At 36.4% G+C, this 15,888-nt stretch overlaps 1 protein-coding gene across 1 annotated transcript; it reads right to left on the minus strand.

The window, feature by feature from the left end:
• Positions 1-14,122: 14,122 nt before the first annotated feature.
• Positions 14,123-15,234, minus strand: TRAM1L1 (translocation associated membrane protein 1 like 1). Its single transcript, XM_012558527.2, has one exon. The coding sequence runs from the start codon at positions 15,232-15,234 to the stop codon at positions 14,125-14,127; it is 1,110 nt and encodes a 369-aa protein (XP_012413981.1). The 3' UTR covers positions 14,123-14,124.
• Between the last annotated feature and the right edge of the window lie 654 nt (positions 15,235-15,888).

Below are 15,888 nucleotides of genomic sequence, written 5' to 3' on the forward strand. Positions count from 1 at the left end.
AGCCATAAAAATAGAAATCAATAACAGAAACAGCAAGGAAAAACAATCATATACGTAGAAACTGAACAACACCTTGCTCAAAAACTACTGGTTTACAAAAGAAATCAAGGACAGAATAAAATTCATAGAATCAAATGAGAATGAAAACACATCTCACTAGCACCTTTGGGACACGGCAAAAGCAGTGCTCAAAGGTAAATTTATAGCAATAATTGCACACACCCAAAAAAAAGAAAGGGCCAAAATCAAAGCATTAACCCTACAACTCGAACAAATACAAAGTGAGTATCAAAAGAAGGCTTCAGGCACCACAAGAGAGGAAATAATAAGATTAGAGCAGAAATAAATGAAATAGAGAATAGAAAAATGATTGAAAGAGTTAACAAGACCAAAAGCTGGTTCTTTGAAAAGATCAACAAAATTGATAAACCATTGACCAAACTGACAAAAGAAAAACATGAGAGGAAGCAAATAACCTGAATAAGAAATGAGATAGGTGATATCACAACAGATCCAACTGAAATAAAAAGGATCATAACAGAATACTATGAAAAAATGTACTTTAACAAATTTGATAACCTAGAGGAAGTGGACAAATTTCTAGAAACACACTACTAACATAAACTAACACAAACTGAGGTAGAAAAACTAAATAAATCTATAAGAAAAGAAGAGATTGAAGAGATAATGAAAAAACTCCCAACAAAAAAAATAGCACTGGTCCTGACAGCTTCACTGGAGAATTCTACCAAACTTTCAGAGAAGAATTAACAGCTGTACTACTAAAACTATTTCAGAGCATAGAAAAGGAAGGAATACTCCCAAACTCATTTTATGAACCCAGCATAACCCTAATACCAAAGCCAGGTAAAGACACCACAAAAAAGAAAATTACAGACCAATATCCCTCATGAACATAGATGCAAAATTCCTCAACAAAATTCTAGCCAATAGAATTCAACAACATATTAAAAAAGTAATTCATCATGACCAAGTGGGATTCATACTGGGTATGCAGGGATGGTTCAACATTAGAAAACAATCAATATAATCCATCACATATATAAAACAAAAGAGAAGAATCACATGATCTTATCAATTGATGCAGAAAAGGCATTTGACAAAGAACAACACCCATTCATGATAAAAACTCTCAGCAAAATAGAAATAGAAGGGAAGTTCCTTGACAGAATAAAGGGCGTTTATACAAAGCCAACAGCCAAAATCATTCTAAACGGAGAGAGTCTGAAAGCATCCCCATTGAGAACAGGAACCAGACAAGGATGCCCTTTATCACCACTCTTATTCAACATTGTGCTGGAGGTCTGAGCCAGAGAAATAAGCCAAGGGGAAAAAAAAAAGGCATCCAAATTGGTAAGTAAGAAGTAAAAGTATCCCTATTCACAGATGATATGATCTTATACACAGAAAACACCAAAGAATCCACAAGAAAACTACTGGAACTTTCAGCAAAGTATCAGGATACAAGATAAACATACAAAAATCAGTTGGATTCCTCTATACCAACAAAGAGAACTTTGAAGAAGAAATTATCAAATCAATACCATTTACAATAGCCCCCAAGAAGATAAAGTACTTAGGAATAAACCTAACCAGAGATGTAAAAGACCTATACAAAGAAAACTATGAGACACTACTGCAAGAAATCAAAAAAGACCTACAAAAGTGGAAAAACATACCATGTTTATGGATAGGAAGACTCAAAATTGTGAAAATGTCAGTTCTACTCAAAGCAATCTGTAGATACAATGCAATCCTGAAACAAATCACCAACTTCATATGGAAAGGAAAGAGGCCCTGGGTAAGTAAAGCATTACTCAAGAAGAAGAACAAAGTGGGAGGCCTCATACTACTTGATTTTAGAACCTATTATACCACCACAGTAGTCAAAACAGCCTGGTACTAGTACACAACAGATACATAGACCAATGGAACAAAATTGAGAATCCAGACATAAATTCATCCACCTATGAGCAGCTAATATTTGACAAAAGCCCAAAGTCCATAAAATGGGAAAAAGACAGTCTCTTTAACAAATGGTGCTGGAATAACTGGATATCCATCTGCAAAAAACTGAAACAAGGCCCATACCTCACATCATGCACAAAAACTGACTCAAAATGGATCAAAGACTTAAATATAAAATTGAAAACGATAAAGATCATGGAAGAAAAATTAGGGACAATGCTAGGAGCCCTATTACATGGTATAAGTAGTATACAAACCATAACTAACAATACACAAACACCAGAAGAGAAACTAGATAACTGGGAGCTCCTAAAATCAAATACTTATGCTCATCAAAAGACATCACCAAAAGAATAAAAAAAAGAACCTACGGACTGGGGAAAAATTTTTGGCTACAACATATCCAGACAGGGTCTAATGTCTAAAATCTGCAAGATACTGCAAAACCTCAACAACAAAAAGATAAATAACCTAGTTAAAAAATGGGCAAAGGATATGAACAGTCGCTTCACCAAAGAAGACATTCAGGTGGCTAACAGACACATGAGGAAAAGCTCACGATCATTAGCCATTAGAGAAATGCAAATCAAAACTACAATGAGATACCATCTCACCCCAACAAGGCCGGCACTAATTCAAAAAACACAAAATAATAAATGTTGGAGAGGTTGTGGAGAGACTGGAACACTTATGCACTGCTGGTGGGGATATAAAATAGTACAACCACTTTGGAAAACGTTTTGGAGCTTCCTTAAAAAGCTAGAAATAGAAGTACCATATAATCCAGCAATCCCACTCCTTGGAATATATCCTAGAGAAATAAGAGCCATCACACGAATAGATATATGTACACCCATGTTCATTGCAGCACTGTTCACGATAGCAAAAAGATAGAGACAACCTAGGTGCCCATCAACAGACAAATGGATAAACACATTATGGTGCATACACACAATGGAATACTACAGAACAATAAAGAACAATGATGAATCCATGAAAACTCTCACAGCATGGATGAATCTAGAAGGCATTATGCTGAGTGAAATTAGTCAGTTGTAAAAGGACAAATATTGTATGAGACCACTACTATAAGAACTCAAGAAAATGTTTAAACACAAAAGAATGTATTCTCTGATGGTTACGAGGGTGGTGAGGGAGGGCAAAGGGAATTCACTAACTAGATAGTAGACAACAATCAACTTACATGAAGGAAAAAAAAAAACACAATACAGGGGAAATCAGCACAACCGGACCAAAGCAAAAGCTAAGATGTTTCCTGAACACAATCAAATACTCTGAGGGACAGAGTAGCTGGGGCTAGGGTCTGGGGTCTTAAAAGCTTGGGAGTGGCTATCTAAAATGCATCAATTGGTCCCAGCACACTTGGAGCAAAGGAGAATAAAGAACACCAAAGACATAAGGAAAATATTAGCCAAAGAGACAAAAGGGCCACATAAACCAGAGACTCCATCAGCTTCAGAGCAAAAGAACTACATGCTGCCCGGCTACCACCAATGACTGCCCTGACAGGAAACACAACAGAAGGTCCCAGACAGAGCCGGAAAAAAGTGCAGAGCAGAACTCAAATTCAGGTAAAAAGACCAGAGTTAATGGTCTGACAGAGATTGGAGGAACCCCTGAAATTATGGCCCCAGATGCTCTGTTAACCCAGAACTAAAACTATCCCCAAAGACCACTCTTCAGACAAAGATTAGCCTGGACTCTAAAACAAAAAATAATACTCGTGGGAAGTGTGCTTCTTATTTCAATCAGATACAAGAGACCAACTGGGCGGCTCCTGTCAGGAGACAGGATGAGAAGGCAGGAAGGGACAGGAACTGGTTGAATGGACACAAGAAACCTGGGGTGGAAAGGGAAGTGCGTTGTCACATCGTGGGGATTGCAACTAATGTCACATAAAAAATATGTAAAAAATTTTTGTATGAGAAAGTTAAAAAAAATGTAGGCAATCCAAAACAATTTTGAAAAATGAATAACAATTCTGGAAAGCGCACACACTTTATTTCAAGACTTACTACAAAGTGACAGTAATAAAAAAGAATGAGGTGTGAATGTAAAAATAGACCTAGAGATCAATGGAACAAAATAAAGAGTCCAGAAATAGAAACAAATAATATATGGTCAATTTATTTTTGCTGAAGTTGCTAAGGTAATTCAATGGGAAACATATAGTTTATCAACAAATTGTGTTGGAATCATCTGATATCCATCAGAAAAAAATGAACTTCAACTCTTGCTTCACATTATCCATTAGACAAAAATTAACATGCAATGAATCTTGAGATAAGAGCTAAAACTATAAAAAAAAAACTAGAAGAATACATGGGAAAATCTTAGTGACTTTGGGTTAGGCAAAGCTTTTGAAAATAGGACATAAAAACCATGAAACATAGAAGAAATAGATTGATGATAGGATTCATCAAAATTAAAAACTTCTGTTCTTTGAATGTAACTATTAAGAAATACTAGCCACACACTGGAAGAAAACATTTGAAAAACACGTATCAAATAAAAGATCTATATACAAAGCATATTAAAAAAAACTTACAACTGAATGATTAGGGTTCAAACAATCCAATTTTTTAAAAAAATGGGTAGAAGCTTTGGACAAAACTTTCAACAAAGAAAATATTCGAATGTCAAACATATGCTAAGATGTTCAACATTATTATTTAATAGAGAAATGAAAATTAAAACTACAGTGAAATATCACTACATGGTCACTAGAATTGCTAAAATTAAAAACTATGAAAACGTGCAGTTGAGGCTGTGGAGAAACTGTCATGTGTCCTATTCATGTGTAACATTCTAAATGACATCCTGATTCATATATTGAGGGTTCGAATAGTACGACTCAATTTAGAAGTCAAATTAACTTAATTCTAGACTTAGGAAAAGCACTCAGTTTCAGAGTTTGGCAAATCACAGACATCATTATGATGCCACCCAAGACATGCAGCCATTTCTAAATAAATTTGAATGTTCTGAGCCAGGATTCTCACTTAAAGGATTTAAGAACAAATCATTAAATTTTACATATTTTAGTTCTGAAGGCATATATAGACCAATAAATAATACATACTCCATCCCCAAATCATAAAGTTCATTTGTTAGTCAACACAATTTTATTGAATGCTTATACTGTATTATCACTGTATTAGATGATGAGTTTACTGGAGTGATTTAAAGAGGCATGATCCCTGTCCTCAAACTGACAGAAGGCAGGAAATAACCAATAAATCATTATTAATTATTTAAAATTGGGAAAGTGTTATACATTAAAAAGATGAGGGAGCTGATTATGGAAAAGATAGCAAAGGAAAGTTTTTCTAAGGAGGTGAGAAAAAGTGGAGTTTTTTTATTTCTTTTCATAAAATTTTTGTTCGTTGAAACAAAAGGTTATTTAAATTCAGTTCAGTAAGTTCCTTGTATCTGCTATGTATGAGATGCTGTGTTAGATAACAAGAACATAAAGATGAAAAATATACATTATTTGGCACCAAAGAGCTTGCCATCTAGTATCCATAACTATTTAAAAAGGTTGATTATGCTCTTTAGTTTCTTAAATAAATGTTGAATTCATTTACTTAGTCTAAAGTTTAATTGTGTAGTCTAAAGTTTAATTTTGAATTAGAATTGATTTTTTTCTTCTTAAAACAGTGGTTTCAAATTTTTCAAGTATAAGGACCTGTATTCATAAATAACATATATCAAGGGATCTGACAAGGAGCCATGGTGGCATAATGGTTAAGCGCTCTGCTGCTAGCTGAAAGACGGGCAGTTCGAACCCACCATCCACTCCATGGGAAAAAAGACCTGGTGATTTGCTCCCTAAAGATTACAGCCTAGGAAACCTTATGGGGAATTTATACTTTGTCCTATAGGATCGCTAAGAGTAAGAATCTACTCGATGGCACACAACACCAACAAATGGATATCAAATGACATAATTTGTATGCTCTGTTATTTATGTTAGCAAAAATAGTACAGTTACTATGAATTTAATAATTATAATAAATAGTATTTCCTCAGATTATAATGTCTATACATTTTAAGTAATATTCATATATGTAGGTATAATGTACATTATTTAGTCTACAAAAAAAAAAAGTCATGGGAAAAGGATTCCTTATAAAATATTAGCTGTGTACTAATGTGAAACATCACTATACTTTAATTTTCCATTGCCTCTCATGCAGACATGAGGGAAAAATCAATGCCATGAATTTATATAATATTTAAAAATATAAAGGGAAAAAACCTACAAATGTGTGTATACATATGTATATACACAAATATGTATAAGCACACATACATATATGTGTTTAATAATATAGCATAGATATAGACTATATCAGTATATTCACCATTCGTCTGTCAGTTTGTCATACTGCAGTGGCTTACACGTTGTTGGGATACTGGAAGCTATGCCACCATATTTCAAACATCAGCTGGGTCACCCAGGGTGGACAGGTTTCAGTGGAGTTTCCAGATTTCCAGGTTTCAGTGGCACTTACAGGTTACAGAGTATGTGGAAGGATCTGGTGGTCTACTTCTAAAAAAAAATGGATGTCAGAAGAGACTCTTAAACTTGCTCTTGAACATAGAGTAGCTAAAGGGAATAGAAGAAATGATGAAATAAAGGAGCTGAACAGAAGACTTCAAAGGGCAACTCGAGATGACAAAGTAAAGTATTATAATGAAATCTGCAAAGACCTGGATTTAGAAAACAAAAAGTGAAGAACATGCTCGGCATTTTTTCAAGGAAAAAAAAAAAAAACTGAAGAGAAATTCAAGTCTTGAGTTGCAATCTTGAAGGATTCTGTGGGCAAAATATTGAACAACAGATCAAGCATCAAAAGAAGATGGAAGGAATACACAGAATGACTGTACCAAAAAGAAGGGGTCAACGTTCAACTATTTCAGGAAGTAGCATATGATAAAGAACCAGTGGTACTGAAGGAAGAAATCCAAGCTGCACTGAAGACACTGGTGAAAAACAAGGCCCCAGGAATTGACAGAATACCAACTGAGATGTTTCAACAAACCGATGCAATTCCAGAAGCACTCACTCATCTATGCCAAGAAATTTGGAAGAGAGATACCTGGCCAACAGAGAGGAAGAGATCTATTTTTGAGCCCATTCCAAAGAAAGGTGATCCAAAAGAAGGCAGAAATTATCGAAGAGTATCATTAATATCACATGTAAGTAAAATTTTGCTGAAGATAATTCAAAAACAATTGCAGCAGTACATCGACAGGGAACTGCCAGGAATTCAAGCCAGATTCAGAAGAGGATGTGAAAGCGGAGATATCATTGCTGATGGCAGATGTATCTTGACTGAAAGCGGAGAGTATCAGAGATGTTTACCTGTATTTTATTGACTCTGCAAATGCATTTGACTGTGTAGATCATAACAAATTATGTATACCATTGTGAAGAATGGGAATCCCAGAACACTTAATTGTGCTCATGCAGAACCTATACACAGACCAAGAAGAAGCTGTTCAAACAGAACAAGGGGATACCGTATGGTTTAAAAGCAGGAAACATGTGTGCCAGGGTTGTATCCTTTCACCATACTTATTCCATCTGTATGCTAAGCAAATAATCCAAGAAATCGGACTGTATGAAGAACGCTGCATCACTATTGGAGTAAGACTCATTACCAATATGCAGCTGACACAACCTTGCTTGCTGAAAGCAAAGAGTACTTGAAGCAGTTACTGATGAAAATAAAAAACTACAGCTTTCATTATGGATTACACCTCAACATAAAGAAGACAAAAATATTTACAACCAGACCAATAAGCAACATCATAATTGACGAAGGAAATTTTACTTGGATCCACAATCAACACTCATGGAAGCAGTGGTCAACAAATCAAAGGACTTATTGCATTGGGCAAACCTGCTGCAAAAGACCTTTTTAAAGTGCTGAAAAGCAAAGATGTCACTTTGAGGACTAAGATGCACCGGACCCAAGCCATGGTAATTTCAATCTTCTTATATGCATGTGAAAGCTGGATAATGAACAAGAAAGAGCAAAGAAGAATTGATGCCTTTGAATTATGGTGTTGGTGAAGAATACTGAATATACTATGGACTGCCAGAAGAAAGAACAAATCTATCTTGGAAGAAATACAGCGAAAATGCTCCTTAGAATCAAGCATGAGGAGACTTTGACTCACGTACTTTGGACATGTTATCAGGAGGGCCCAGTCCCTTGAGAAGGATACTGTGCTTGGTAAAGTACAGGGTCATCAAAAAGAGGGAGACTCTCAACAAGATGGATTAACACAGTGGCTGCAACAATGGGCTCAAATGTAGCAACAATTGTGAGGGTGGCACAGGACTGGGCAGTGTTTCATTCTGTTGTACATAGGGTCGCTACGAGTCAGAATGGACTTATTGGCACCTAAGGAAAACAACCCCCCGCACCGGGTCTGTCAGTTTGTCATACTGTGGAGGCTTGTGTGTTGCTGTGATGCTGGAAGCTATGACTTGAAGCACTTACTGATGAAGATCAAAGACGAGAGCCTTCAGTATGGATTCCACCTCAACATAAAGAAAACAAAAATCCTCACAACTGGACTAAAAAGCAACATCATGATAAAAGGAGAAAAGATTGAAGTTGTCAAGGATTTCATTTTACTTGGATCCATAATCAACACCCATGGAAGCAGCAGTCAAGTAATCAAAAGATGCATTGCATTGAGCAAATCTGCTGCAAAAGGCCTCTTTAAAGTGTTGAAAAGCAAAGATGTCACCTTGAAGACTAAGGTGCACCTGACCCAAGCCATGGTGTTTTCAATCTCCTCATACACATGTGAAAGCTGGACAATGAATAAGGGAGACCGAAGAAGAATTAATGCCTTTGAATTGTGATGCTTGCAAAGAATATTGATTATACCATGGACTGCCAAAAGAACAAACAAATCTGTCTTGGAAGAAGTACAATCAGAATGCTTTTTTAGAAGCAAGGATGGCAAGACTACGTCTCACATACTTTGGACATGTTTTCAGGAGAGACCAGTCCCTGGAGAAGGACATCACGCTTTGTAAAGTGGTGGGTCAGCAAAAAAGAGAAAGACCCTCAATGAGATGGACTGACGCAGTGGCTGCAACAATGGACTCAAGCATAACAATGATTTTGAGTATGGCACGGGATTGGGCAGCGTTTCTTTCTGTTGAACATAGGGTCGCTGAGCTGGAACCAACTCAATGGCATCTAACAACAACAACATCAGTATATACACAGACTATACATACATAGGAGCCCCATAGCACTGTGGTTAACAGCTCGTCTGCTAACAAAAAGGCCGGCAGTTCCAATCCACCAGATGCTCATTGGAAATCCTATGGGGCAGTTCTACTCTATCTTAAGAGTTGCTATGTGTTGGAATCAACTCGATGGCAATGGGTCTGGTTTTTGGTTTATACATATATGTGTATATATTTACTTTAAGGTATACATACACACAGAATGAGAGACTATTTATACACACACATATATACACAGAGTGAGAAACTATTTATAAGATGTAAATGTATAAATTATGAATCCTCATAGTTTTTTGAGATACGTAAATGCAATGGTCACTTTAGTGACATGGTATCCAAAACTTAACAATGTTTAGGTGTCTTCTACAGTTCACACAGCTATAAAGGCTAGAGCAGAGCCTTGGCCCTGACTTCTTTTGTTAACCATAATTTATAATCATATTATCACCTTCCTCTGCTGAATTTATATCCATATAACTGGAAACATCTTTCAAATAGCAATGCATTAAATTTCAGAGTTATATTTTAATATTTGTATTGACAACTTTGGCAAGTTTGTATTTATTGGTTTCATTTATTTGAGGGTTGAGGAAAGAAGACAGGTTTTTTTCTTTAAGCAATGAGGAAAAAAAGTAAATATTAAATCTATCTTGAGATTTAAATACTTTTAGTCTATGATATTTAGTTGAAATCCCAATGATGCACCAGGAAATGCTCTATATTTTCCCAAATGTTCTTCAAGTCATAAGATTCTGTGTGATAACACGATTTGATTGGGTGCTGGTTGTGTTGAAATAGAGCATTTTTTACCATATTGTAGAAAATCAATTTGACCTTTATTTAAAATATATTTCTGCCTGAATTACAGAGATGCAGGATGCCTTAAAAGGAACCCTAGGTGCTTTCTAGGTGGGATTGAGCTTTCACATCATTACTGTGAATTTAATTTAATCCTGCTCCTTTCAATTCGAGAGACCCTTTCATCACGTATCAGATTTCACTGTCTTCTCTTTAGTTATGCAAATATCCCTTTAAGTAGTCACTTTACACTTCAATGTATTTTTCAGATCGTAAAATAAAAAAGATTAGCTGACAGAAAGTAATAACCCAAAGCACAATGTCACCTGTCAGGAAAAGGAGCAAGTGAATCACCTCGGGAGCAGATTTCTTAATGTTTGACGGATTCCGTACTTACTGAGTACTGACAACCGCCAGGTGCGGTGCAGGACCTAAATGGGATTTGCTTACAGGGATTAAGATCACAGCGTGTAGACAGTGATATAATCATCAGGAGAATTCCAAGTTAATATTTTGGAAACATTTTTTTGTATGATGGATTTGTAATAATTTTCCTACATAGTCGAGAAGAAATGGCAGGTAAATCATCTGTCTTATTTAGAATTAGTATTTTCTCTCAGGATGTAGATTTGATTGGAAGTTTGCAGTGAAAAAGATCTCCTCTTTTTCCACAGAAATTCAGGAAGTGGGAGTATTTATGGATTCTCTGGTAATTAAGCGACAATTACTTCCATATACTCACCAACAGGGTCTATCCTCTTCGCAAGGCAAGTCAACCTTCTGTATCCAGATTACAATGGTCTGCTCTCCTAACTGGAATGCATTCTTTGCCACATTACAAGTACTCAAATCCTGGCCTATGCCACATCCATAGTCTCAAGGATGCTTTCCCTAGGAACTTCCTCTCAGGAACTGCCCCCATGTGACATCTCCTGTGTAAAGCATCAGCGATAAGCCTTCTGTTATTATACATAAATTATTCTCACTTGGTCTAGTTGAGTGATAAAACTTCACCCTTGTTTTTCCAAGTTAAAGTTTCAGAGAATTTTCTGTCTTCAAGAAAGCTTTAAATTATCAATGTGGTAACTCTGAACATCTTGGATCTATTCCAAGTCAATACACTGTTGCCTACCCATGGTTTCTCTACAGATAAGCAAATACTGATGAGAGATAAATATTACAAAGGTACTGTTTTTTTTATTGAAATAAGATGGAGAATTACACTGATCAGTAGAATAGGGCCTAAAACTTGCTTGTCCCTTAGATAGGTTAACACATTCATAGTATTTGTTAAAAAAGATTGGATAATTAAATGTTAATTTAATTAATTAACTTTTAATTAAATGTTAACAGAATCACTTTCTAAAGAAAATTATACTTTAAATTCATCCTAGGAAACCTATACCTGTAGAATTATTTAAAGAATACAGTTTGGCAATAATTGAAAGTAAACTTTAAATTCACATAACAGATTACATCTTTTGATTTTTGAAATTTGAGGTGACTAGTCAGTTATTTGAGCTCACTTTAGTAACACCTTGAATAGTCATAATGAAAATTTATCCTTCTATGTGGTTCATTTTTACAGAGACCAAATCTTTACACTGAGATTTATTATAGCATGAGTTATTTGAGAGTGTAATTTAGAAAACAGAGACACTTAACCTTTTGGATGGACACAGTAAGCAAACATGTTAATGTTTAATGTTGCTTTCATAATTTATTTGGGATACACTTATTTTTTGGCAATATTTATTAAACTCTTATGAGTAATTGAGGTGTACTCAGTATCCTTTCCCTCTTTTCATCTCAATAACCCTGCTACCTCTTATGAAACCACATTTTACAATAAAGAAGATTTTATTTTGTAGGTGAAGCATACAGCCTAACTTAAATCAATCAGCACAGAATACCCCTTTAAGAAATGAGTTCACTAAAGGTAACTCTCAGTGTTCTAGGAATTCTAGAAATCAGTGTTTCTGTTTTCCTTTGTACCATATAGCATGCAGATGTACAGACCAGAATTGTTGTAGTCATTTGTTGCCAAGTGGGAAGCCAATCTGAGGGAACAGAGTTAAGAAAATCCCAGAAAAACAGATACAGGCCGTAGTCATGTTGAATAACAATCCCAACTTAACTCTTGGCCTTGTCAGATGTGCGAGGCAAGAGTTTTCCTATAATCTTTTGCCAGTTTGAGTCAGGTCTGTACTTATTTGCAAATGAAGCACATAATGGATAAGAAATTTGCTACCAGAAGTGGGGTTTATAAGTAATAGGCTAACATCTATTAAAAGGGAAGGAAGTGAGACAGAGGCCCTTTATCAAATGAGAAGTTTTGCAATTGCACAACAGATGGTTAAACTGTGAATCCTTGTACTTTGGACGTCTTAGCATGTCCTACCGACACTACATATAGTATCAGGCAATTGAGGGGAGAAAAAAATAGGATGATGGAATCCACAACCAAAAAAAGCAGCAACTTTGCTTTGCTACTTACCTTTGAACGTAGACTAGAAAAGAAAGTTTTGACAAGAATAGCTCTTCTGTCTTTGGCCTGCAATGCAAGTTTACTAAATTTCATTTTCGGAGATTTACATCAGAGAAAATATAGACGTATAGGAAATATATGGCCTTGCCCTGGAATATTTCTAAAGCACCGTCTGCTTGAAAATATCAGCACGCACAATATGGAAATGAAATCTGAAGGAAGGAGATAAATATAAATACTCCATCACAACAGACCATTGTTTCTATCAGGTTCTTTAAGAATTATGTGTGTGTGTGTGTGTGTGTGTGTATATATACACACATATTCCCAAAATGTCTAATACAAATATTTTTTCTCAATTAAAGATGAAAACACAGCTACAATTGTAATATTATTTTAAAAGGTCTTTCATATCCACCTGATTTTCAATTTAAGGTGAGTGCATTAAATGTTTTCCAAATGTAATTAGCTGATTTTTATATAAAACCAAAACCAAACCCATTGCCGTCGAGTGGATTCTGACTCATAGTGACCCTATAGGACGAGTAGAACTGCCCCATAGGGTTTCCAAAGAGCAGCTGGTGGATTTGAACTGTCGACCTTTTGATTAGCAGCTGAACACATAACCACTGCGCCAAATCAAATAAGCATCATTTTTCAAAACGATTTACAATTTAAACAATATTTTTCTAAGATGCTGCGCACACTAAGCTTCTGTCAAGCCCCATTAAGAATCATCTTTAATAAACATACCAAGGCTATTTAAGTCTGATTTTCCTCTTTACATTAAATATTTAATTTTCTGATTTCCAGTTTACAACTGTTTAAAATGACATGACTTTACCTCTTCAATATTAATTTTATATTAATTTAAGATATTTTGATTCATTGTATATGTCAATAAATCTCCACACATTTTAACCACTAGTATGCAGTTTTTTTTTTGTTTTTTTTTTTTAAAGGGATGATCACTAACCACCACTACTTATCAAACAAAACATATGGTTATTCTAGTGGTTTTACAGATCTCTCCAGTTATAAATTCTGCCAAAAAAAAAAAAAAATCTAAGAATTAGCTAAGAGTGAAAACATATTATAGTTGACTTTTGAATTCTACCTTCATACTCTTTCCATATGCCCTGAAAGAGAACATTAAAAACACGACTTTGCTGGAAGAGACCATCTTACTAATATTATTTAAAAAAGTGGTGGGAACAAGACATTGTATTACTGGTATGTGGAATGTTTGTAGTTATCTTTCCAAATCATTAGAAAAATGTTTAAAAGGTTAAAAAAAAAGTATGGTGGTGGTCCCTAATCTATTTTGAAAAAGATTAGCTTCAAATAAACCCAAATGATTTCACTGATTATAATAGCCCCACAATGACTTGGGGGAAAAAATACACGAAACAGCACAACAGCAAAAATCAAAGAGCACACACTATTTTCAAGAACAGAAAAATCTCTAGTCCAGAAAGATAGCTTATAGTAAGGAGCATATTTCTTTGGGGACAGTGATCAATTAGACTGAAATTCATTATGGTCATTTCTCTTTCTTACTACGGGGGGAGTCTGCTCTGTTTGAAGTTTCCACTCCATTTTCTGTTCCTTTTCTAGAAGATCTTCCTTTAGTCGTTGTCCGTTTTTTCTTCACACAGGGGGCCTCAAAAGTAGATTGTTCCCGCCACCTCTGAAGCTGGACAGTAATTAAATTCCATGTTATGAATGCTTGGATCGTGCAACTGGAAGACAGAACAGCAATTTTTGCAGCCAACACGTTGAAGTTTCCAGCAATGATATCCGGCTTCTGAGTCTCAGATCCAGCAAGATGAAAGCCAACAGTAAGTACCGAAACAATTAAAATCAGCAGTCTTCCCAAAACAATCACAATTGTCCACAGAGAAAACCCTTTCTCATACTTTTCATCACTGAAGTAAAACAGGTCGCACATATGGGATAGCAGTTCAACAAAATAATGCAACACCAAAAGAACAAGTCCCAGATGATTCAAGTACAAAAGGTAAGCTCCAGCAATATGAAAGAGGTGAAGACCAAAGTAGATGAGTTGACGGGGAACGTCCTGTTTTTTGGTTTTCTGGAAGTAGAGTTCAGGAAAAGCATGGAGCCAGTAAGCCAACTGGGATATGTAGAAAAGCTTCATTTGAAATGTCATCATGTTATGAGGATGAGCCCTCCACAAAACAGTAGTGTCTGAAACGTAGTTTTCAGAGATCAGAATGAGCGTGCCCCAAATACAAGAAACAAGGTAAAATACACTAAGCTGACCAGATTCATTAAACTTGCTTTGTTTCGTCTTGGGAAACTGCATTTGCCTGGTAATTTTATCCAACACGTATTCCTGAATTGTGGCGTGAATAATTATTGCCACTAGCATGTAGAAAAAGATTGTGGCCAAATCTTTGACACCATAATTATAAAGGGACCTGGATTCCGTGGCTTGTTCTTTCGCTGCAGGGATGGTAACACTGTGCTGAAGAGTGATAAAAACGATAGATGCTTCTGCTGTCGCCTCGAACATCAGTCCCAGTACGAAGAACATGCCCACACAGGAGACAATGTCCGCATGATTCTGCAGGATGAATTCGTGACTCAGGACTGGGGGGCTCTTGGTGCTCTTCTTGCGGATCGCCATGGTGGCGCTTCCCAGATACTCACCGAGGAGCGGCAGCTGCCTCCCCCGGGATGCTCCTCACATTGCCACCGCCGCCGCTCCAGCGGCTTCACTGCGCACCCCAAAGCCGCCCGGGCCGCCGTGGCCGTCCAGAAACATAAATCAAAGGCGAGGGCCGAGCGCGGCTGAGCATGCGCACCAGGAGGACGACGGCGGCAGGGAAGGAAATCGAGCGCCGCGCCCCTGCCCGGCGCCAGGGCCGGGCTTGCGAGTGTTGATCTTCCAGGTTGATCATGGCTTATTGAAAGCTTCTCCCACTGTCAAGGTGCTCCTTACTTATTTTCAAAGACATTTTCATTAATATACATGATATAGCAGATACAGCAGGATGGAGCTCTGGCTGTGCTTCATCATGATAATTGTAACAGCGTAATAATAATCATGGCAAATTCGCACACTGCTTTAGTGCTTACTATTTCCCAGATGCTTGTTCTAAGTACTTTACATGTTATCAACAAATTTAACCTTCCTAGAAAACCCAATGAGGTAGATGCTATTTTGACCTCTTTTTTTTAGGAGAAACTGAGGTACAAAGAGGTTATATAACTTGCATAGAGCACACAGCCAGTAAATGCCAGAACCAATATTTGAATCCAATCTGGATCCAAAGTATGT

The sequence above is a fragment of the Trichechus manatus genome, unplaced genomic scaffold, assembly GCF_000243295.1.
Source record: "Trichechus manatus latirostris isolate Lorelei unplaced genomic scaffold, TriManLat1.0 scaffold00171, whole genome shotgun sequence".
NCBI lineage: Eukaryota > Metazoa > Chordata > Mammalia > Sirenia > Trichechidae > Trichechus > Trichechus manatus.